Source organism: Alexandromys fortis, unplaced genomic scaffold (assembly GCF_014885135.2).
Source record: "Alexandromys fortis isolate MF-2015 unplaced genomic scaffold, M_Fortis_MF-2015_v1.1 scaffold_21, whole genome shotgun sequence".
Classification (NCBI taxonomy): Eukaryota; Metazoa; Chordata; class Mammalia; order Rodentia; family Cricetidae; genus Alexandromys; species Alexandromys fortis.
Window position 1 is genome coordinate 12,700,272 of NW_026067905.1, and position 25,420 is coordinate 12,725,691.

The window sequence follows — 25,420 nt, forward strand, 5'->3', positions numbered from 1 at the left end:
TTTATTTTTTTGAGACAGGATTTCTCTGTAGCCTTGGAGCCTGTCCTGGATCTAGCTCTTGTAGACCAGGCTGGCCTCAAACTCACAGAGATCCGCCTGCCTCTGCCTCCTGAGTGCTGGGATTAAAGGCATGCAGCACTACCGCCCAGCTCTTAGTTTTATTTAATGGACATATTATGCATATATATGGAGTATGATGTGATAGTTCTTATACAGTGTGTAGCGATAGATAAACACTGATTATCTGGTTTCCCTCCGGCAGATGCACCAACTCCTACATGTGTTGAAAAAGGAACAGACCATTTACAACACAGTATTTCATGAACTAATCCGACAAGTCAGCGTGGATTGTATAGACAGAGGAGAGCTACTATCCAGAATCAGGTTAGAAATGTTCACGGAATGTTTCAGGTTCCCCATTTCAAAAATCTGAATTATAAATATTAGTGCATATTAATTATACAGGTTAATAGGAGCCACTGTACTACTGCCATAGTGCATCTTTTTGAACGTGTTGAGGTGTGCTTGAGAAAGCTACAAAAATATCTCTATGAACTAACAGTAAAATCTTCATCTTGGCTAAGATCCAAAAGTCCAAGCTTTTGTTTTCTCACTATCCACTTCTAAACAAGTGGTGTTTGTTGAGTGCTTATTCTGTGTCAAGGGCAGGGGAAAGAGTAAATTGATTATTAATTATTGGAAGAGTCTTATGTAGCTCAGACTGGCCTCGAACTTGTTATATAGCCTTATAGGTATGAACCACCATGCCTGTCTGTGGTGAGATTTAAATGAGAACGCAGGGCTGGTGAGTGAAGACAGGGCCAGTGGGTAGGAGTGTTTGCCATGCATGCCTGATGACCTGAAATCCACAGTGGAAGGAGAGAGCCAGCTCCGGAACATTGCCCTCTGACCTCCACAAGTGCCATGTTGTCCGCACACCTGTGAATGCACACAGCCCTATCTCAGAGTCACAATGACTCCATTAAAATTGAAATAGAAATATGTGCTCTGTATACATGATCATCAATGGTAAAAAGGTTACAAATACTATTGTTACTATGATTATCCTTCTTAGTACTTTGGTTCTTTCCAAAAAATTGAAAGAATACATTGGCCCAATCCCAGTTCCCCCTCCCTCCTTTCCTCCTGCTCCTCCCACCTTCCCCCAACCCCATCCTCCATCTGCTCCTCAGAGAAGGTAAGACCTCCTCTGGGAAGTCAACTAAGTCTGCCCCATCACTCACTAAGAAAGGACCAAGACCCTTCCCACCCCTCCCCCATGCGGGGCCTAGGCTGAGCACGGGATCTCTCCATGGAGAATGGGCTCCACCCAGTCAGTTCATGCACTAGGGCTAGATCCTGGTCCCACTGACAGTGCCCCACACACTGCCCACGCCACACCACTGTCGCCTGCTTTCAGGGGGCCTAGTTTGGTCCTAGGCAGGTTCCCCAGTTGACAGTCCAGAGTCAGTGAGCTCCTTACTAGCTTGGGTCAGCTGATTCTGTGGGTTTCCCCATCATGGTCTTGATTCTTTTGTTCATATTATCGCTCCTCCCTCTCTTCGACTGTACTCTGGGAGCTTGGCTCAGTGGTCAGTTGTGGATCTCTGCATCTGCTTCAATCTGTTTCTGGAAGAGGGTTCTAGCTTCTTTGGGATTGTGGACTGTAGGCTGGTTATCCTTTGCTTTATGTCTGGCATCCACTTATGAGTGAGTTTATATGTGTAGCCTCTTATGAGTGACTACATATGATTATTTATCTTTCTACATCTGGGTTTACCTCACTCAGGATGTGTGTGTGTGTGTGTGTGATTTTTTTTTTTTGGTTCTGCCCATTTGTCTGCAAATTTCAAGATGTCATTTATTTTTATCTCTGAGTAAAGTCCATTGTGTAAATGTACCACATTTTCTTTATTTAGTCTTCAGTTGAGAGGCATCTAGGTTGTTTCCAGGTTCTGGCTATTATGAATAATGCTGCTATGAACATAGTTGAGCAAGTGTCCTTGTGATGTGATTGTGTCTCCTTTAGGTATATGCCCAAAAGTGGTGTTGCTGGGTCCTGAGGTAGATTGATTCCTAATTTTTTGAGAAATCACCATACTGATTTCTAAAGTGACTGCACAAATTTGCACTTTCGTCAACAGTGGGGAATGTTCCCCTTTCTCCATAGCCTCTCAAGCATAAGCTGTCATTGCTGTTTTTGATCTTAGCCATTCTGATTGGTGTTAGATGCTATCTCAGAGTCATTTTGATTTGCATTTTTCTGATGACTAAGGATGTTGAGTATTTCCTTAAGTGTCTTTTGGCCGTTTGAGATTCTTCTGTTGAGAATTCTCTGTTTAGATCTGTACCCCATTTTTAATTGGATTATTTGGTAGTTTGATGTCTAGTTTCTTGACTTCTTTATGTAATTTGGAGATCAGCTCTCTGTCAGATGTAGGGTTGGTGAAGATTTTCCCATTCTGTAGGCTGTCATTTTGTCTTGTTGACTCTTGTCCTTTGCTTTACAGAAGCTTCTTAGTTTTAGAAGTTCCCATTTATTAATTGTTGCTCTCAGTGTCTGTGCTACTGGTGTTATATCTAAGAAGTGGTCTCCTGTGCCAAGGATACTCCCCACTCAAGGATACTCCCCACTCAAGGATACTCCCCACTTTTCTATGAGGTTCAGTAAAAAATATTATTATTTTGTGTTTGTGTATATTGTGTATGAGGGCACAGGAGGCCCTTCCCTTCTGAGCCACACCTCCAGTATGGATTTCCTCTTCCTGCTGTATGACCGGTTTGAGGAGGTAGAAGCAAAATCATTAGAGCCTGGTTAGGATCAGGAAAGGAGTAAATAGAATACTGTGAGGAGTGTCAAATGGGAGAAACAGCAGAACAGCAGCCCATGGGATCAAGCTCAGAATAAAGCCACGGGCGATGATATAAAAGAAATACAGGACTAAGAGCAAAAGAAACAACTGTTTTGGGTAAAAGCATCTGAATAGTTTTTAAATAGTTGGTATCTTTTTACGTTTAGTCAGTTTAAGGAAAGTGTCACCTATGAATTCAAGTATATGAAAATCTCACTGTATTCAAGGCACTCTGGTTATTAATATATAGATTATGACATTGTTCCTCTCTCAAGAGTTTATAATTTAGAAGAACTAAAACACATTCTATTTCTGTTAATATCGCAGATATTATTTATATCCTAGTAGCCATGTCTCCGGTTCTGTCTCATCATAGTTGACTCACTGTGTCTGCTGTGGGACAGGAGCCTGGGTTCCTTTTTTCTTTCTGACCTTTTCCCCACATGCAGTTTGTGTCTGCCTATTGGCCATTTATTCTCCTAACAGTACTTTCTTGCTTGCATTCCTCTTCCTGTCTCTCTTCCTTTCCTTTTCCTTTGTTTCTCCTACAGAGAGAAATATGTGCAAATGCTTGACCAAATTGCTCGGCAGATGATTGATTTCTACAAAGACTTGGTAACTCAGCGGATGATGGACCAGCGCATCTTAGAAGAACTGTATAACTTCAAGAATGTGATTGAGGAGTTGACCAGGTAAAAACCTTAATGCTCCTCAACACAAAGCAGAAGGCAGAGCCCTGTTTTTACCTATAGTAGAGAATCATGGAGTGATGTGGAATTCCCTTCTGTATGCTATGAATACCATTGGTTAATAAAGAAGCTGTTTGGGGCTTGTGATAGGGCAGAATAGAGCTAGGCAGGGAAAACGAAATGGAATGCTGGAAGAAAGAAGGCAGAGTCAGGAGACCCCATGTAGCCGCCATAGGGGAAAGATGAGAGCTTTAAGGTAGAACTTTGCTGGTAGGCCACAAGCCTCGTGGTAAAATATAAATTAATGGAAATGGGTTAATTCTAGATGGAAGAGCTAGCTAGCAATATGCTTAAGTGATTGGCCAAGGAGTGATTTAAATAATATAGTTTCTGTCTGATTATTTCAGGAGTCTGGGCAGCCGGGAAATGAACAAGCTGCCCGAGAACAATGGAGAGGAATGGTTAGAGGCAAAGGCTCTTGTGCCTTCAGTGCTTAACATGAAAACCAGGAGAGATGGGTCCTGGGAGAGAAGCTGAAGGCTGGCTTACTCTTTTAAACTGAAAACTAAAATTCTGCCTGTATTTGATAGAGAAGAACCTGTTCCACATTATAGATACTTATTTTAGTCATGTTTCCAGAACACATCCAGGATTGTATTCAAATCCCAAAGAAAATAAATATACTATAGTGTTGGCAGAGGGCACCAATTTGTTATTGAAGACTGTTGGTTCATTCCTGGCTGCTTAGACCTGAAATAATCACACAGAAACTATATTAAGTAAAACACCACTTGGCCAATCACTTAAGCGTGTTGCTAGCTAGCTCTTATATTTTAAATTAACCCATTTCTATTATTTTATATTTTACCATGAGGCTTGTGGTTTACTGGCAAAGGTTCTGGCTGGTGGTTTGTGTCTGTCTTCTCTGGGGACTACATAGTGTGTCTCTGATTCTGCCTACTCTATATCTCTTTCAGCCTGGCTTTACTTTTACATTGGCTGAAAGCAGCTTCTTCATTAACCAATGGCAATAAAACATGTTCACAGCATACGTCACTCCCCACATCACCATAGCAATATGGTTTGGGGCTAACCTTGTATCAAGATGACCAATGGCAAGAATGAAGAGCACAGGCAAGGCAGACCAGAGTGGGGACAGCATTGCTCCTGCTGAGTTCTAGAAGATGTACCTGTCACATGGTTTGCTTTTCCTGTCAGCCCATGTCCATTGCCAAACCTGACGAGAGTCCACCCAGGATGTACGCTGGAGGTTTCACCTTGGTTTGAGGGTAGAAAACGAAAGGAGGGGATGCACAGAGATTATATGCAAGTCTGGTTTCTAGGGTCGAAACTTTTTTGGAAGTTTTTTGAGTTTGAAATTTCTTTCCTCCCCCTCCGCCCTTCAGGGAACTTTGTCTGGTTCGGGCCCATGACAACAGATTAACAAAGGAGGCAGAGAAGGCCCAGAAGGATTTGGCAGAAGCTATTTTGGAAGCAGAAAAAAATGCAAAGTGAGTTGCCAAAGCTTAAAGTACTTAATAATGGAAAGAGATGTTTAATCATCTGACTTTCCTGAGAGTGCACTGGCCCATATGTAAAATCCAGGCTGCACCATCGCCTGCTTCCTAGGGTGATTATGAAGGTGACAGTTGTTCAAAGGTGACAGTTAACAGAGCCCTTCAGGTGCCATCTCTGGCTCGGTGTCAGTTAATGAAGCCTTATGGGCACATGTCATGTTTGTATACTGCCCCTGGCTGCTCTGGAGGAGCCACATCTGTGTCTATTCCTTGAAACACAGTGAAAGCACTGGTGTGGCAATGCAATATTCTGAACCTATTGTTTGCATTTGAAGAGAGTGGAGCTCCTGCTCGACCTCACAGTCAGACTTCACTTAAGATTTAAGGCTGATAGCCCACTGTGTACTCAGCTGTAGTTTAACCTGCCTTTAAGAGAACATTATAACAATGAACCTCTGTTTTTTTTTTTTTTTGTTGTTGTTGTTGTTTTGAGACAGGGTTTCTCTGTGTAGCTTTGGAGAGGTCCATCTGCCTCGGCCTCCCCAGTACTGGGATTAAAGGCGTACACCACCACCGCCTGGCTCCAAGTAGTAAACTTTACAATTTAAGCTACTGCATAGCTACCATCTTAAATTATGTACTCTTTCATCCCCTGGCCCAGAGCAATGCATGTGTGCTATGATGTTGCCTGGAAACAGCAAATACAAACATTGAAAGCAATCTTGTAAAACGAATGTCCATTATGGATATTGGCTGATAAACAACAGTGTTTGTAGTACTGTTTGTTGTCAGGGTCACCTGGGTCAGCTGGAGTCAGGAACTTCATCCCTTGTAAAACTGTTAAAGATGTCTCTAAGGTGTCCCTTTCCTTCCCCATATGATGCTTTCTGTGTTGTTCAAAGCCTTTTGTTAGGACACACACAGACACACAACAGACAAACAACACACACACACACAGAGGACAGAGAGACCGAGAGACCCTTTGGGCAGGCACAGATTCAGGCTCATAGCACAGACAGACAGACAATGAAGAAACTGGTGGCATGAAGTAGAGATTTAAATCTTGATTTGCTCTTGGTTAAATGACCACAAGGGGACATGTTTTATTTCTTTCCTTCATATGATGCTGATACATTATTGGTGACTCAGTTAATCACTAATGCATTCAATCAGTGTAATTAATATTAATAAATTAAGTCTAAAGACAGCAGTATGAATGCTTTTCTCATTCTTTCTTGTAAAACTTTCAACTCTTTAAATTTAAAAAAAGTGTGTGATATGGTGCATATGTATGTGTACGTCTGTGATCACCTGGTGTGCATCATGGAAGCCAGAGGCCGTGTACCTTCTTCCTCTATTACTCTCCACCTTAAACACATTTTATTTTATTTTACCTGTGTGGTATTTTGTCTGCACATGTCATGTACCATGTTTGTGCAATGTCTCTGGGGCCCAGCAGAAGGTGTCAGATACCCTAGAACTGGAGTTACAGATGATTGTGAGCGACTGTTTGGGCAGTGGGAACCAAATACAGGTCCTCTGCGAGAACAGCAAGAGTTCTTAGTGCCCGAGTCATCTTTCAGCCCCCATTTTTGCTCTTTTATAAATTAGGGTATTTGTTATTTTTACAAAATTGTCGTCTGTCAGGCAGAAAGGAAACACATGTGCCCCAGGAATTTTCCTGTGTGTGCCCACCTCGTGACTTTCCTCTCGATTATTTTGAGCACATGGAAGAAGACTTAAAGTGGCAGTTTCTAACTCATGCCAAGAATATAATTCTGTGTCACTGCACTTTAAGTCTGTTAGCAAAGTTAACATTAATGAGGAAAATGCCATTTGCCTGTCTTAGTTAATGTCCTATTGCTGTGAAGAGACACCATGACCACAGCAGCTCTTATAAAGGAAAACATTTAATTGGGGCTGGCTTATGGTTCAGAGGTTTAGTCCATTATTAGCATGGTAGGGAGCATGATGGCACACAGGCAGACATGGTGCTGGAGAGGGAGCTGAGAGTTCTGCATCCACATTGGCAGGGAGTAGGAAGAGAGAGACTGGGCCTATCATGATCATCTGAAACCTCAAAGCCCATTCCCAGTGACACACTCAATCCAACAAAACCATACCTACAACAAGGCCATATCATGCCACTGCCCGGTGATTAATCATTCAAATCTGTGAGTGTATCAGGGCCATTCAAAGGACCACAGTCACTTTGTGATTTCTGTGTTTATTCTTTTCATCACATTTATCTACTGTGTGTGTGTGTGTGTGTGTGTGTGTGTGTGTGCACATGCATGTCCAGGCACACACCTGTGAAGGTGAGAGAACAGCTCACAAGGTCAGTTTTTGCCCTCCACCATGTTTAAGCCAGGGCACTTGTTTCTGCCACTGTGCTTGTATACTCCAGGTAACTAATGAACAAACTTCTGGTCAATTCTCCCATCTCTGCCTCCAGCTCACTTTAGGAGTGCTGGGATTAGGAATGTGCTATGGCGTCTGACTTTTTATGTTGTTACTGGGGATTTGAACTCAGGGAGGCATCGAACTTGCAAGGCAAGTGCTCCTACCCACCGAACCACCTCTTGGGGCTTATTCTAACTTGCTCATTAGATACAACGGTATTTAGAAGGTCCATTGGGTGTATTATTTTTGTCATGACTACCATAATATTTGAAAATAAAATGTGAACTTTTTTATTTGACTCTAAAAGGTACTATCAATCTACCCAACAAGTATGCCAATTACCTTATGAAGAGGCTTGAAAGAACAGGTTGCTTATTTTCATAAAAAAGATTTGTTAAGTATCTAATAGATATTTCTTAACTTTCTTTCAGAATAGTAGAAGATTACCATGACTTATATACATTACAGAGAGGGAGGATGGAGAACGACATCAAACTGCTGATGTCAGAAAGAGACATTTGGAGCTCAGCCACATACGAATTGGCGCTAAAGGTTTGTTCATTTGGACTTACAACTCATGCTCTGATATTGACTAACATTTCATTTGACAGTTTTCAATAATACATACAAAAGGGACAAGAAGAAAAAAGATATTTATTGATCAAATCATAGGTTTTGCGGGCACTGATGGAAAGTTTCTTTCCTCTGTTGAGTAACTGAAATGGAAATTTATGCCCTGGCAATGCTGAAGCATGCATGGGCAGCCTGTATATGGCAGTTCTGTTGAACTTGCTCATACTGGATTTCATGGTCTAAGTTGATAAGGACGACTGACCAGGTCTCTTCCTCAAGAGGGCACCGAATCTCATTACAAATGGTTGTAAGCCATCATGTGGTTGCTGGGAATTGAACTCAGGACCTTTGGAAGAGCAGGCAGTGCTCTTAACCACTGAGCCATCTCTTTAGCCCTCTGCTAGGTAATTAGCTGTTGTGTAATTCAGGGCTGTTTTCTTCTTTAACCGTAACCTATAAACTATGACTATAAATTTTTTTTTGGTTTTGTCATATATTGACACTTTTAACTTTGATGTATGCTAATTTTTAGATATAATATACACTAATCCCTAGAGAAGGTAGTATGGCTAATGTGTACTATTTCTAAGTCTGTAAAAGGTAGCTCTTAGTTGTTCATCTCATGTAACCACATTAGGGTCCTTGGCTATCATGTCATGTGGGTTGTTATTTTACCTTGGCAAATGAATGAGGGAACCCGTAGAACATGGTGGTAATGGTTTACAGTGAGAGCAAATCCCACAGGAGTCTACATTTTAAAGACCCATATATGCTGGCTCCCTAGGTAGATAATAACATTGAGTTCTGACCCATAGAAAATTTAAAAATCTGACCCAGCTGGATTGGTTCAAAATTCCACTGGTGGCAGGCCACCAGGCTTTCCTTGCAGTCAGCCTGCATGATAGAGCTGTGCCAAAGTACTCATTAGTACCATGTAGTGGCTTGTCAGTTGCTTGGAGAACATACAGAAGGAATTCTATCAAAATGTTCAGGTATCCTAAACCTAGAGAGAAAGCTTACATACTAGCAGTGGAATCAGAACTTTCTTACTTGGAAAAAAATAAGTCCAAGAAAGGATTACATTTTAAAATGTAAAAACCATGATATTACAAATGTATTAGAATCAATTATGAGTATAAATGAATATTTTATGATACATAGTGAGTTCCAGGACAGCCATGGATACATAGTTAGATCTGTCTCAAAAAATAAAAACAAATGAACAAACAAGCAGAAAAACTAGGCTTTGTAAAATCTGTATGTATATGAGGAGGTGTAAATGTGGGGGAAGCCTGAAAAACTAGAAAGGAGAATAAAAGAGGGTAAACTAGGTGTTGAGGGAGGATGGGGGAGGTAGAAGGACGTGTGGGATATAAAGGAGGAAAAAAACGGTGCGGTGTTCTTTAATCCCAACACTTGGGAGGCAGAGGCAGGTGGATCTCTGAGTTCAAGGCCAACCTGCTAGGGAGTGAGTTCCAGTACAGGCCAAGCTGCACAGAGAAACTCTGTCTCTAAAAATAAAACAAAACAAAAAACAAAAACAACAGAGAAAAACAGAGGAAAAGAGACTGGGGTGGTAGGGAGGAGTGGGGTCAGAGGCTATGGATGGGGAGTAGGGAGATGAGGGGGAAGGAGAATCACAAACGCCAGACCCAGCAATACCACTTTGGGGTATATATCCAAAGTATGCTCAATTGTTCCACAAGGACATGTGCTCAACTATGCTCATAGCAGCATTGTTTGTCATAGCCAGAACCTGGAAACAACCTAAATGTCCCTCAACCGAAGAATGGATGAGGAAAATGTGGTGCATTTACACAATGGAGTACTACACAGCAGAAAAAAATAATGACATCTTGAATTTTGCAGGAAAATGGATGGAGCTAGAAAACATTATTTTGAGTGAGGTAACCCAGACACAGAAAGACAATTATCACATGTACTCATTCATAGGTGTTTTTAAACATGAAGCAAAGAAAACCAGCCTACAAACCACAACTCCTGATCCTCATACCACTTCAGGAGTTCAATGTCATCCTCAGCTACAAAGAGAGTTTGAGGCCAGCCTGGACTCAATGAGACCTTAAAAAACAAAGCAAATGAACTGGAAAAATAAATTCCTAAATATATATGATTTACCAAAAGTTAAATTAAGAATAAGATTAAAGCAGTACTAAAAGGATCTCTGTGGCCAAGTGTGATGGTACACTTCTCTAATCTCAGCACTCACTCAGGAGACAGAGGCAGGTAGACTTCTGAGAGTTTGAGGCCAAACTTGCATAGCAAGTTCTAAGTCAGCCAGGACAACATAGTAAAACCCTATCTCAAAACAAAAAACAAACAAACAAACAAAAAAAACCCACGAAGATAAGCCCAAGAAAGGATGGATTCACTGCCAAGTTCCCAAACATTTAAGGAAGAACTAACACCAACATTCTTCAAACTATTCCAATAAAGTGAAAGGAATTACATATCCCCAGACTATCTCTACACTGCCCTTGTTACCCCAGAACAAAGGCTGGGTACGGACACAACAACAGAAAAACTGTAGGCCAATTTTCTTGAAAACATAGACACATAAATTTATATTAAAATTATATTCGAGAATACACTAGAATCAAAAATCATGACTAAGCTGACAAGATGGCCGGGCTGCCCCGCAGGATCATCAAGGAAACCCAGCGTTTGCTGGCAGAACCAGTTCCTGGCATTAAAGCAGAACCAGATGAGAGCAACACCCGTTATTTTTATGTGGTCATTGCTGGCCCTCAAGATTCCCCCTTTGAGGGAGGGACTTTTAAACTTGAACTATTCCTTCCAGAAGAATACCCAATAGCAGCACCTAAAGTACGTTTCATGACCAAAATTTATCGTCCTAATGTAGACAAGTTGGGAAGAATATGTTTAGATATTTTGAAAGATAAATGGTCCCCAGCACTGCAGATTCGCACAGTTCTGCTATCAATCCAGGCTTTGTTAAGTGCTCCTAATCCAGATGATCCGTTAGCAAATGATGTAGCCGAGCAGTGGAAGACCAATGAAGCCCAAGCCATAGAAACAGCGAGAGCATGGACTAGGCTATATGTCATGAATAATATTTAAGTCGATCAGATCATCAAGTGTACATCACTTCTCCTGTTCTGCCAAGACTCTTCCTTTTTTTGTTTGCATTTAATGAACACAGTCTTAGAAACATTACAGAATAAAAGCCCAGGCATTTTCATCTTTGGTGATTACATGCACATTAGCAAATCTATGTCTTGTCCTGATTCACTGTTGGAAAGCATGAGCAGAGGCTAGAAGTGTCATCCGGGTTGTTGTGAAGTGTTTAAAAGCAGTGACTCTACTTGGATTAATTTCCCCATAATGGTTTAAGTACAAAGCACTGTGAATGAAGGTAATTGTCAGGGTTAGCTGCCAAGGGTATGGGTGTTTATATTTTATTTTTTAGGGGGAAAGTTTTATTTTAATTTTATGGTTTCCTTTCTCCCTCCCCCTCTTATGGGATCTAATTGCAGTGGTTAAATGCAGCTAACCAAATTTTTAGAATATGCTCTCTAGCCAAGTCTAACTTTAGACGCTGTAGATGGACAAGCTTGATTGTCTGAACCAAAATGGGAACATTAAATAAACATCACAGCCCTCACTAATAACATTGTGACTTTGCTGTCAAGTGTAGATTCTCTGCCCCATCCCCCCAGAAGAAGAAGAAGAAAAAAAAACTTGTGACCATTTTGTATGGCTTGTCTGGAAACTTCTGTAAATCTTATGTTTTAGTAAAATATTTTTTGTTATTCTAAAAAAAAAAATCATGACTAAGTTGATTTCATCCCCAGTGATTCAAGGTTGGTTTTAAGATATACAAATCAGGCCGGGCAGTGGTGGCTCAGGCCTTTAATCCCAGCACTCGGGAGGCAGAGGCAGGCGGATCTCTGGGATTTAGAGGCCTGCCTGGTCTACAAGAGCTAGTTCCAGGACAGGCACCAAAGCTACAGAGAAACCCTGTCTCGAAAAACCAAAAAAAAAAAAAGATATACAAATTATATACATATTTATTATATAATATATCCTATAAATATATATATAAATATATATATATCCTACAAATATCACAGTTGTCTGATTAGATACAGAAAAAGGCATTTAAAAAAGCTCAACATCCCTTCATGATAAAAGTTATCAAGAGACTGAAATAAAAGAACATATCTCAACATGATAATAGCTATATTCAACAAACCATATCAATCTTTATAAATGGGGAAAAACAGAAATTATTTCCTTTAAAATCAGAAAAGAGGATCTGGGACAATGGCTCAGTCAGCATAGTGTCTGTCATGCAAGCATAAGGACGAGATCAGTTCCCAGAGCCCATGTGAAACATCCAGGTGTAGACACGTCTGTAAGCCCAGCCCAGGGTGGTGGCTGAGACAGACAGCAAGCTAACCAGGTTCAGTGAGAGAGCTGCGTCAAAAGATAAGCTGCAGGGGCTAGTGAGATCGCTAACTGGGTGAAAGTACTTGGCACGTAAACCCAATGACCTAATTCAGCCCCTAGAGCCCACATAAAGGTGGCGAGGAGAACTCGTCATTCTCTGATCTGCTCGTGTGCACCATGGCATGCATCCCCACTATCTTACACACTAATAATAATGTAAATGCATTTTTATGAAACAATAAGGTAGAATGACCGAGGAAGATACCTAGGGTAGCCTATTTTTCAGGCACTAGGTCTCAAAATGGCACCCAGTTCCTGTCTCCCATCTCACAGAGAGAGACAGAATGAGATTCTTGTCCTCTACTGATCTGTCTGCCAGAAAAATCCCTGCCTCACCAAAACCTGCAGCAGTTTTTGAGGTTTGTGAACACCGTGGGCTTGTCCTGTGGGTGGACCTGCTGGTCTGCACCAGGGCTACTGGCTTCACCTCTTAGCCAAGTCTTCTGTTTGGGTTGGGATACAGGGAGAGCTGTGTTCAGATTGGCTCCTTTGCTTTCTTTTTAATTTTTATTCAGTATGTGTGTATGTGTGTTTGTGTGTGTGTGTGTGTGTGTGTGAGAGAGAGAGAGAGAGAGAGAGAGAGAGAGAGAGAGAGAGAGAGAGAGAGAGAGAGAGAGAGAGAGAGAGAGAGAGGGAGGGGGGGGGGGGGGGGGGGGGGGGGGGAGGGAGAGAGAGAGAGAGAGAGAGAGAGAGAGAGAGAGAGAGAGAGGAGGAGGAGGAGGAGGAGGAGGAGGAGGAGGAGGAAGAGGATGATATAGCATATATATGCTGCTTTGCTTAAGTGGAGGTCAGAAGACAACTTTGGGCTTTGGTCCTCACCTTCCACTTTGTTTGAGAGAGGGTCTCTGTCTCTGTCTTTGTCTCACTCTTTCTCTCTCTCTGCCACTGTAAACACTAGGCTAGCTGGCCCGAGAGCTTCCAGAGACTTTCCTGTATCCAGCTCCCATCTTGCTGTAGATGTACGGGGCACACAGAAGTGTACACTGCTGGCTTTACCTGGGTTCTGGGTATTTGCACCCAGGTCCTCAGGTTTTATCTGTTGGGTCATCTCTCTAGGCAGCTTGGCTTCCTTTGTAGTCTTTCATCATTGTCTTTGTGAAATCCTGAAGCTGTCCTCTCTGTGAGGATTAGTCTGTCTTTTCTTTATCTGGAGGGCAGTTTATGGTCTTTCTTCTTACTCGGAAGTCCTGAACTCTAATGTACTTCCAGTTCAGTAGTCCTTAGAAATGTGTAAATTTGTGATTTAGATTATTAAAGTAAGAAATTTTGATTGAAGTAATGACTGAATAAAAATCAACATGTGAAAACATTATAAGTAAATTACAGTGTTTAAAAATGTTTTAGATTACTGATCATAGTACATCTTTTATAGGTAATCGAAAGAAATAGAGTCATACTGGCTAAAAAACTCTACCTCAATGAAAAAGGCTGGAATAAATATGCCAAGCATTTCATTATAATGCTGTCAACTAAGGTAAATCCTGTTACATAAGTCATGGGTAAAATGACTGTAAGTGTTATGTTTTGACGCCATAGGCTTTGCTTTGCCAAACCTGTAGATTCTTAAGTACAGTTCTCTAGTTATGCTTTGTTGTGGGTAGAATGAAAATATAAGGGAAGGAATAAAGACTCTTAATTGCATTGTCTTCCATTGTAATCCAAGCAACACATCTAAGTCTAATGACACTCCAGAGTTTCATAGAGTTATTTATTATTCGTGCTTAAAAGATAAAAGAAAAATAAGAGGTGGTGGTTGGTTGTGGTGGTGCATGCCTGGAACCTCAGAACTCGGGAGTGCGGCAGGCTTACTTTTGGGCCACCAACCAGCTCCTGAACATGACACAGAGACTTATTAATTATGAAAGCTCAGCCTTAACTTAGGCTTGTTCCACCAGCTCTTATAACTTAAATTAACCTGTTTCTCTTTATCTACCTTTTGCCTTGGGGCTTTTTTTTAAACCTTTCTTCCATTGTGTATTTCCTACTCTGTGTCTGTCTGTCCCTCTTTATCTCCCTTGTTCTCTTCTCATGACCCTAGATTCTCTCTCCTGCTTGTTCTCTCTGCCTGGCAGCCCCACCTATCACTCTGTTGCCTCCTATTGGCCATTTAGTTTCTTATTAGACCTTAGGAAGGCAAGGTGAAACAGCAACACATGTTTACATAATTAAACAAATGCAGCATAAACAAATATAACATATCTTTGCCTAGTTTAAGTAATATTCCACAACACAGGAGACTGAAACAGGAGGATCATAAATGTGATGTCAGCCTGGGCTACAAAGAGAGGAGGAAGAAGAGGAAAAGGGGGAAGAAGGAGACATTATTATGTATTCTTAAATAATTTTATGAGAAAATGTATTGATCACTGTGGCATTATTAGGAGGTTTGGCCTTGTTGGACGAAGTGTGTCACCATTGGGGCAGGCTTTAAGGTTTCATATGCTCAGGATACCAACCAAAGAGTCAGTCAACTTCCTGTTGCTTGCAAGATGCAGCACTCTCATCTCTAGAACCATGACTCCCTGCATGCTCACCACCATGATGATAATGGGCTAAACCTCTGAACCTGTAAGCGAGATATCCCAATTAAATGTTTTCTTTATAAGAGCTGCTGTGGTCATGGTGTCTCTTCACAGCAATAAAAACCCTAACTAAGACAATCCCCAAGAGAGAAAATAAACTAGCATTTAGTGCGTTTTCATCAAGTCAAAGCATTTACACCAGCCATTAAGCTCCTCCCTTTTGAGCATAGCATACATAGGTTTATTAAGGAAATGTGAGAAAGAACTAGAGAGTAGGGGCTGTGAGGGAGGAACACCTTTCAGTCAAAATACTTATTTTTAAATTTATGTACATGTGTGTGTGCTTGTATGAGTTTATGTGTACCATGTGTGTGCAGTTGCCCTCAGGCCACAAGAGGGTATCAGTTTCCCTGGAACTGCAGTTATGAGTCACCAGATAAGGGTGCTGGGAATAGAACCCCAGGCCAGTTCTCTGAAGATTAGTAAGCATTCTTAACGACCAAGCCATTTCTCCAGTTCCTGACATCTTACTGTTAAAGTAGTCCTCTGAGGTATATATTAGTGCCTTTATTTTATGTATAATAAAAATGAGCTTTAGACTAAATAATGTCACTGTCTAGAATTCACATTCAGTTCTGCCTGGTTTTGTCCTTGCCAGTAAGTCATTTTGCCCCTGCAAAAACCCTGTGGGAAAACTAGGTTCTTGTTGCAAAGGGAAAATTCTTGTTCCTAATAATATGTCCCACAGAAAAACCCATTGCCATGGTGTCTCTGACAGTGTTCAAAAAGAGAACTATCTTTCCAACTACTTGACCCATTTCCTGTGAGTTCTTCTAGTGATTCAATGGTACATGTCGATCAATGTTTGTTGTATGAATAAACGAACACCTTGATTCTGTGTATTTTAGGACACTGCAGACCTTGCAGTGCTGCAGAAGTTGACAGAAAAATGGAAAAGGTTAGTGAACAGATTTAAGCAGGAGGTGGAACACATGGAGGAATCCACAAAGGAAAAATCCCAAACTGTGAAAGCTGGGATTCTCAAATGGCAGCAGTTCTTCAGTGCTAACATGTGCGTGTGCAAGAATCTTGCTCTTTTGATTTTATTGTATTATGTCTGGTAATGCAGCCAGCCCCATCATTAATTCCTCTAGCACTGAGTTTGCAGGGAGGTAAGAACATCCCTTCCTGGGCCTGAACACATGTGCAGCCCTCCTGATCGCCCTTGGAGCATCTGGGAGTGAGTTTCTAGAAAGGTGCACAAGAAGACTTGTGCTATCCCATGAGTGCATTGACACAGAGGTACATTTTAAGTACCATTTCTATTTGAAATTTAATGTAGTGGTTTCAGTTTTTCAAAGCCCTTGAAGACTTCCCAATTAGTGGAGGTGAAAATTCTGAAAACCGACGTTGATACACCACAAGTGGCTTCGTGCAGCCCACTTGGCAGTGAGGGGAGCCCAGGTGTCTGCTCCCTTGTGCTAGCTCTCACCTGTAAGCCCTCATGAGGTGGAGGTAAAGATCATGAGTTCAAGGCCAGCCTGCTACATAGTGAGCCCCTGTTTTTTATAAGTATTCTTCAAGCCGTCACTTGCAGATCTTCATTGCTAAGTATACCTGCTTTTCTGATTTCTAATTTAAAAACTGAACCTTTGGCTTTTCCTCATTTCTGACACTTTTTCCATGATTAGCCAAGAGCTTCAGGATGCTTTTCCTGACACTGGACTCTGGCACTGTCTTTCTGCACACTGTCCTGCCCTCCCCCGTTTCTAGATCTGCTTGACAACCTCCAAGTCAGCTCCAGTGACATTTTCCTCTTCTCCGTCTTCCCCTGCCAGCACCTGTTGGGATTTTCAGCTCGCTTGCCTGTAATAAAATGGTCTTCAAGTTCCAAAAAGGGTTATTTTGTTGTTTAAAAATTTAAACAAATCAATAAAATATAAAAGAATAAAAATAAAACAGCTTTTTCCTTGTACATGTCAGAGAAAGGAAAGGGCACTTCTGGTAAGAGGTTTGGACTCCTGACTTGATGTTCTCATAATTGTCCATCTGTCAGGCTTCCTGTCCAGTAACTTATTGTTTGGCAGGAATTCTTAGGATGCCCTGGTCTTGGGTTCTCAGGATGAGAGCTTGCTCTTTAAAGAGATGCCCTGAAGGCTTTAAGCCCCATAGCTTGAGTAGTTAGAATCAGAATTTATTATTTTTAATTGCTAATTTGAAGAGGAATTCCCAGAAGAGAGGGGCTGGGTCTGGAGGCTGTCCTGAAAGGTGGTGGAGTTAACAGGTAATGTTGCTGTTCATGTGTGGACTTCTGGGTTTCTTTGTATGTATCTTGTTCTGAGACCTCTCTCTTATTGTTCTTCTTCCAGCGGAAAAGAGATTGTAACCCCTGGTAAGAAGAACCCTTTCACTTCAATCCTTATCGACTTCAAGGAGTTTTATAGGGTAAGACTTCCTCAAGATAGTCTGCCATTCTACTGGCTGGTGGCAAGTGTGATGGCTCACACCTGCAGCTGAGCCACATCTTATCCTTTAGAAAGGCACATCAAGGTTTATGAATGACACGCACAAACAACACAACAACAACAACAACAACAACAACAACAACCTAGCTAGGCTGTGCGGTGAGAGAGGCTGAGTCTCAATTCCCAGTATAAGTATCATTTCTGCTCTCCTCATATTGAGCTTTCGTGTAAAGGACAAGCTGCACTTTTAAAATTAATTACATTTTTATCAATCATGGGAAAATATATATAACATAAATACCGTTTTAACCACTGAAGTGTATAGGCTATGCCATGGAGTGCATGCGCACTGCTACATGGTCGAGCTTTCCAACGGAATTGCTACTCATGAAACAGTAAATCCAGGGCTAGCTTTCCCTCAGTGATGGAGGAAGGTCATTGGTTAAAAAATAAAGAAACTGCTTGGTCCTGATAGGTAGAAAATTAGGTAGGCGGGGTAAACAGAACAGAATGCTGGGAGGAAGAGGAAGTGAGCTCAGAGGCCATGCTCCCCTCTCCCGGGCAGAGACACAATGAAACTCTGACCCAGGATGGACGTAGGCTAGAATCTTCCTGGTAAGCGCACTTTGGGGTGCTACACACATTATTAGAAATGGGCTAGTCCAGGTTCGAGAGTTAGCCGAGAAGAGGCTAGATATAATGGGCCAAGCAGTGTTTAAAAGAATACAGTTTGTGTGTTGTTATTTTGGGTAAAGCTAGCCAGCGGCAGGGGCTGGGTAGAGGAATGCAACCCACAGCTCCTTACTACACCTCAGCCCCTGACAAGCATTATTCTACTCTCTGTGAATTGACGGTTCTAGTATTGATCTCTCTGTGAATGCCTTATTTCCCTCAGTATTGCCATCAAGGTTCAGACATGTTTCAGAATCAACTCCTTTTTAAGGTCAGGCTATATTTTATTGTGTATGTGCCATACATATTACATTTTACACATTATTAGAATGTTTTTTTAAAAAGTTTTAAGTTTTAAAAATAAATTTTACTAATTCACTATTATGAGGCCAGAGATATGGCTCAGTGGCGTGGCTCAGTCCTATCCCACTGAACCAAACGTGCAGGCCCAACTACTATTATGCTATTGTGCTATAGTAGTGGGACAAAAAAAATGTATAATGTCATTGAGTTAAGAGGGAATATCAAATTCATGACCTAATGAAATCTCATACAAAGTTCAAGATTTGATTTTTTGTGTATGCTTCTGAGACTAGGTTTCCAATAGCCCATTCTGATCCTGAGCTCATGATGTAGCCAAGACCAGACTGGAGTTCCTTCCCACCCCCTTGCCTCTCAGGGCTGGGACTACAGGTGTGCACTGACCACTGTGCCCAGTCACTTCCTCTTCTTCTGGAATGACTTGATCAAAATAATCTTCAGACCAAGGATGTTTGCCTTTCTACACAGAGTGTATTTACTTTAGTGATTTCTTTTTTTTTTTTTTTTTGGTAGTTTTGAGACATATGGATAAAATTGAAAAATACTTAATTAGGGATAATAATTCTTACTTAGTTTATTAAATACTTGTCAGGCTGAAAATGCAATTCATACATTATTGTATTCTTTCTGACAGCTCATGATAGAGGTTTTATGATTCCCATCTCACACTTTACCAAATCGAAGCTTAGGAAAACAATTAACTGAGTTTTCTGTCGGTAGCAAATGGCAGAATAAGAATTTGAGCCTGAGTATCTTTAACCCCAGAATCTTACAAGAAGAAATGTGCAGACGATGACAAGAGCGCGTGACTTTTCAGAATCTTTAAGAATCATGGGGATGGAGGCTGGGCGCAGACTTGGAATAATAGTGTGCTCTTCTCCCTCTGCTTCCCTTCCTAGCTGATGAGTGAGGAGAAAGAAAATTTTACAGGGGATTCTCTGCTGGCCAAATACGACTCTCTCAAGATCATTAGGCGCTTACAGGAGAACTGGACAGACATTGGGTTTGCGATATTTAGTCGCCATAAGAACATGGATGGGGTGTTGCCCCCAGAGCACGAGTACATGGAAGAAATGATAAAAAACATTAGCAGGCTCTACAAAGAGTACGAAATAAGAATAAATGGTGACAACGGTAAGCAAACAAACAAAATGAGATTTCTTGGCATCGTAAAGGATCTTAACAGTAATTACAGTGTTGAATATCATTAAAACCCAAAGAGTTCATTAGAAATTAAAGTCTTAGAAAAAGATAAGATCTCCTGAGTAAATTGGGAGCGTGGGGATTATGGGAGAGAGTAGAAGGGGATGGGGTAAGAAGGGAAGGGAGCAGAGAAAAATAAAGTTCAATAAAAACAATTAATAAAAACAAAAAATAAATCTTTAAAATATATACAAAAAATTAAAATCTAAGAAATAAGTACAAACCATCCCAGTTTTAAAAATCAAGCAGAAAGGGCACTGAGAAATAGCTCAGATGTTAAGAGCACTGACTGTTCTTCCAGAGGTCCTGAGTTCAATTCCCAGTAACCACACGGTGGCTCACAACCATCTATAATGAGATCTGGTGCCTTCTTCTGGCCTTCAGGAATACATGTAGGCAGAATACTGAGACTAATAATAAATAAATCTTTAAAAAAAGATGAAAAAAATCAAGCAGAAAAAATATTGAGTATCATTTTGCTCAGATATAATTTAAGATATAATACCACCACCTGTTTAAAGTGTGAATACAATGTACACATGTGTGTGCATCCATTTCCACAGGTGAGTTTGTAATATTTAGAACACTTCACTAGGAGTCCTGAGTCCTGTATCCTTGCTCTGTGTTGAGCTTTCTGGAGACTGCAACAGTGTTTCTGAGGTGGATACAGTTTTACATCCTCAGGAGCAGTTACAAGGCTCTGATGTTTCTACTTCCTTGGTACCACCATGGCCACCTCACCATGACAGTGGGTGTGAGATACTGTTTCTCTGTGGTCTTGGTTTGTATGCACCTGATAATAAGGATAGCAAAAATTCTTGTCTATCTCCTTTGGGAAAGTTCCTGTTCATATTGTGCATGCCAGTGTGTGTGTGCACTTGCGTGTGTGCATGCGTGCATATGTGCATGTGTGTGTGTGTGCATGCGTGCATGTGTATGTTGTACTTTTATTGTAGCTACACATCACTTTTCAGACATGTGACCTACAAATATTTTCTCCCATTCCGTTGGTTGCCTTTTCAAGTTTCCTCTGGTACTGCCTAGATGTATGTCTGTGTAGCACATGTATACGGGGACTGCAGAGACCAGAAGAGGGCATCTGATCCCTTGGACAGGAGTTACAGATGGTTGTCAGTTGCCATATGACTGCTGGGAACAGACTCTGGGTCCTCTGGAGCCATTCCACAGCCCCAGCCCCCTATTTCTTTGTTGAGTCATTTTGTACAATAAGAACTGGAGTCATCCACTGTTGCTTTGGATTGGTCTCCTCTGTATGTTGTGGTACTCTGTTATTGATTGTCTATGTCTTTATAATTGCTGCAGCTTCTTCATGGGTTGACCCTTTTATTAGAGTAAAATCTCTGCCTCCTGCTCTTAAAGAGATGATTAGCTGCCCAGTGTTACACCAAGAAATCTGGGCTGAGAGAAGTGTCCATAAAAATCCTTCTGCAGATTTTCAGCTGTTTTTCTTCCATCCAGGTCCTAGTCTCATTCACTGCTAGACTTCATGTATCAGCCTCTTTCAGATTTTCCAGGGAAAATTTGACTGCCTTTTTTCTTCTTCTTTCTTTTTTGTTTTTTTTTTTTTTTTTGAGACAAGGTTTCTCTGTGTAATAGACCTGGCTGTCTGAAACACACTTTGTAGACCAGGTTGGCCTGGAACGCAGAGGCTTGCTCATCGCTCCCTCCTGAGTACTAGGATTAAAGGACTTGTCATCTATAGTATTTGTTGATTTTTCCTTATGGATTGATGATGTCAGGTACTTTCTTGTCATTTTGGCCTGGAAAGGTATCTCCCAAACTCATGCAGTGATCTCAGAGAATGTCNTTTTTTTTGAGACAAGGTTTCTCTGTGTAATAGACCTGGCTGTCTGAAACACACTTTGTAGACCAGGTTGGCCTTGAACTCACTGAGATCTGCCTGCCTCTGCTGCCAAGTGCTGGGATTAAAGGCATGTGCCACCACTGCCCGGCTGATTTGTCTATTTTTTTAACCCTAGTCAGACACCATCAATTATGTTAAAATTCCAATTTCATAGCCAGTTTATCCGATATATGCTATATAAACCAGCTTTCACATTCTGGCCTGGAAAGGTATCTCCCAAACTCATGCAGTGATCTCAGAGAATGTCTAAAGTGGGTGTTTGAAAACTACTTCAATGACAGAACTAAGAACCTTCAGAAAATGTTCTAAGTAGGAACCAGTGTTATCACTAAGTGCAGCACAATTATTATTATTATTATTATTATTATTATTATTATTATTATTATTATTGATATATTCCTCTGTGAGCTATCTGCATAATTATTTCTCATTTTTAAAAATACAGCCATTATTTGCCTCTGTAGAGTTTTTGTGATATCTCTATGATAGCTACTTTGTTGTAGGAGGCCGCTTGTGTGTTCCCAGCTGCTCAGGCCTGAAATAACCACACAGAAACTATATTACAAATCACTGCTTGGCCAATCACTTAAGTATATTGCTAGCTAGCTCTTACATCTAGAATTAACCCATCTCCATTATTTTATATTTTACCACAATGTTCATGGCCTACCGGCAGGGTTCCAGCTGGCAGCTTGTGTCTGTCTCCAGTGGTGGCTCCATGGCGTCTCTGACTTCACCTTCTTTCTCCCAGCATTCAATTTAGTTTCCCCCACCTATCTAAGTTCTGCCCTGCACAGGCCTAAGACAGTTTCTTTATTAACCAGTGGTATTCACAGCATACAGAGAGGAATCCCATATCACCTCCCTTTTCTGTTTAAATAAAAAGGAAGGTTTTAACTTTAACATAGTAAAATTACATAGAACAAAACAGGTATCAAGCAAGAATTACAGTTACAATATTTATATCTACTTTATCTTTTATCATAACTAAGGAAAACTATAATGATAAGTATCTATTCTTCAACTCTATCAAAGACTCCAGAAGGATATAATACCTAAGTTAACAGGAAGTGCATTGTAAGCAACTTCCAAAACTCTGGAATTGACAGAGACATCTCACTGCCTGGACAGTCACCCAAAGTTTTTCTATATCATTGGAGCATCCATCTTCAGCTTGCAGGCCCATAGTATTCAGCAGACTTTTCCACAAAGCAGGAAATTTGGAGATCTGTTCTGCCTTTTAATGGCAAAGTCTATCAGTTACTTTCTTCTGTATCCTGTAGAATGTCTGACAGACTCTTTCATGTAGCAGGAACCCCAAAGGAGTGTCTCACCTTTAGGCAAGTTCAGCAGTCATTTCTCTGTGGATCCTGCATGTCTAGTTCATACAACATAGCATCAAGCAGTCCAGGCAAGAGCAGTTTGCCCAAATGGCTAGCAAACTGTATAAGTAGCCTCTTCAGTGCCCATCATCCTCTTGAAGTAGATTGGTGCTGCCAGGAGCAGATGGGTCTCATTGTCATGAAAAGTCCTAACTTATTAAAACACTTTAAATGCCATATTCTGTAGTTTTTGAAAGATTGGAAGAATGCCTATCCATCTGAAATACATCTTTGTACATCTAGAAAATCTAACTAACATGACTACAAGATTGACTATTGTAGATGATTATCTATTAACCTATATTTCTTAATTATACATTACATTTTTAAATGAGCTGAACAAATACAATACCTTAATCAAGATCAGAAATACATATACACAGTATAACAAAATTGACCTTAAATTTGTATCAATAAACCAAGATCTGTACTAATGCAAATCTCTTTGGCACTACTTGTTCCAATACTTTAATTATTGTTCATGTAACAATAATTGTATCTATCTACTATCTATCTATCTATCTATCTATCTATCTATCTATCTATCTATCTTCCTTCTTGTAACTAGTGCCTGTTAGATGGCATGCTCTCAAGAAATATGATTAGCTTTTAACCCTTAATTAAGCTAAAAGTAGTAGATGAAAGGTGTTGTGGAATATTTGCTTAACTATGTAAAGTTACGTTACATTAGTTTATGTTGTAGAATATTACTGTAACTATGTAAAGATGTTATGCTGTTTCACCTAACCTGCCTAAGGCACCTGATTGGTCTAATAAAAAGCTGAATGGCCAATAACTAGACTGTAGAGGGATAGGCATAGTTGGTAGGGAGAGAGAATAAGTAGGAGGAAGAATCTAGGCTCAGCAGAGAACAAGGGAGAAAGAGAGGGAGACTCCTGGGGCCAGTCTGGCAGCTGCCAGCCAACCAGACGCCAAGGAAGCAGGAAAGTAGGACATACAGAATGAAAGAAAGGTAAAAAGCCCCAAGGCAAAACAAAGACAAAGACAAGCAGGTTAAATTAAGTTATAAGAGCTAGTGGGACAAGCATAATATCGAGCTGAGCATTCATAGCTAATAGTAAGTTTGAATCATGATTTGGGGACTGGCAGTCCGAGAAAGCCTGCTACAGAAAGAGACTCCAAAAGTAGGGTATATCCACACTCGTTGGATTAGGTATTTTATAGAAGGTGGTGATGAATCTTTTCCCTTAAGAAAATGTCGAGGCTGAGGAGATAGCTCAGCACGGAAAGTGCTTGCTACATTGCAGGAACACCTGAGTTCACATCCCCAGCACCTGTGTTAAAAAGCTGGCGATGCGTGCTTTTAATCCCAGTGCCAGGCACTGGCTCTTACCTTTACCTCAGTCTGAAATGGTGATCCTGCCTCCAGGAATCTCGAATGAGACTGAGCTGAGAGCTGTCTCATCTTATATTCCTCTCTAATTCTGGGATTAAAGGCGTGCACCACCACCGCCCGGCCTCTATAGCTAACTAGTGTGGCTACTGGGATTAAAGGTGTGTGCCACTACTGCCTGGTTTATATGGCTGGCTAGTGTGGCTGTTTCACACTCTGATCTTCAGGCAAGCTTTATTCATTAAAATATAAATGAAATATCACTACAGGGTTTTCTCTTTATGTTTTAAAAATGAAATGAGACAGAGAAGGTATTTTTCTGTGACCTCACTGTGAAGTAGTCCACTGTGTTAACAGTGGGATCCAGGCTCTATCCTTCAGGCCTTTAGAGTATAGTGGTTGCCATGACTAGAAACTGTGGATTTCATGAAGACCCAGGCAAGGACCAAGAAATATCTGCAGATCCACATCTACTCCCCTGTCATTGACTGTCTCGGGAAGAAGGATGCTCATCATCACTCCTCTCTTCAGAGAGTGACAGAAAACTGTAGCTGGTATTTCTGGATTTAATGCATTTGGTTCTCCACAGAGAAAGCAAGGAAATTAGAACACAAGCTCACCAAAGAAGCGCCCACTGGGCACAGAGGCTCTTACTGCAGCGTTTACTTGCAGTAAGTTAGAAATCTGTGGGTTCTAGTAGGCTGGAGCATGGCAAACAGGGCTCTGTCAGCCTTGCCCTTCTCTCCCATCCCCCATCCCTTCAGCCTTGATTAAAAAAAAACAACAACAACAACAACAAAAAAAAAACACTGGGCCACATTCCTAAAGCTAGGCACCAAGGTTTATTCACTTATTTGATTATGTCCTCCCGAAGCTGACTACCAAGATCCAGCTGTCAAACTATTGAAGTCCAGCAATCAAAAGCTCCCTTTAGGCTGTCCTGATTAACACGCCCAATCAAAACAAACCAACTCATCCTAACAGTGTTTCCCATTTAGCCTTTATAAACTGTCATTTGCCTCCTGTGGGCCACGCCTCTCTCTCTCTCTCTCTCTCTCTCTCTCTCTCTCTCTCTCTCTCTCTCTCTC

At 41.0% G+C, this 25,420-nt stretch overlaps 2 protein-coding genes across 2 annotated transcripts in view; both read left to right on the top strand.

Annotated features, from left to right (window-relative positions):
• Axdnd1 (axonemal dynein light chain domain containing 1) overlaps nt 1–25,420 on the top strand; it is an 80,474-nt gene that overhangs the window by 15,644 nt on the left and 39,410 nt on the right. Inside the window, exons 8-16 of the mRNA XM_050135123.1 lie at nt 263–384; nt 3,404–3,544; nt 4,948–5,052; nt 7,893–8,013; nt 13,901–14,002; nt 15,959–16,122; nt 17,420–17,495; nt 19,408–19,642; nt 24,922–25,003. Coding sequence (XP_049991080.1) covers nt 263–384; nt 3,404–3,544; nt 4,948–5,052; nt 7,893–8,013; nt 13,901–14,002; nt 15,959–16,122; nt 17,420–17,495; nt 19,408–19,642; nt 24,922–25,003 — 1,148 coding nt within the window. The remainder of the gene's footprint in view (nt 1–262; nt 385–3,403; nt 3,545–4,947; nt 5,053–7,892; nt 8,014–13,900; nt 14,003–15,958; nt 16,123–17,419; nt 17,496–19,407; nt 19,643–24,921; nt 25,004–25,420) is intronic.
• LOC126497351 (ubiquitin-conjugating enzyme E2 N-like) lies at nt 10,676–11,407 on the top strand. The gene has a single exon (XM_050135335.1). The coding sequence runs from the start codon at nt 10,678–10,680 to the stop codon at nt 11,134–11,136; it is 459 nt and encodes a 152-aa protein (XP_049991292.1). The 5' UTR covers nt 10,676–10,677; the 3' UTR covers nt 11,137–11,407.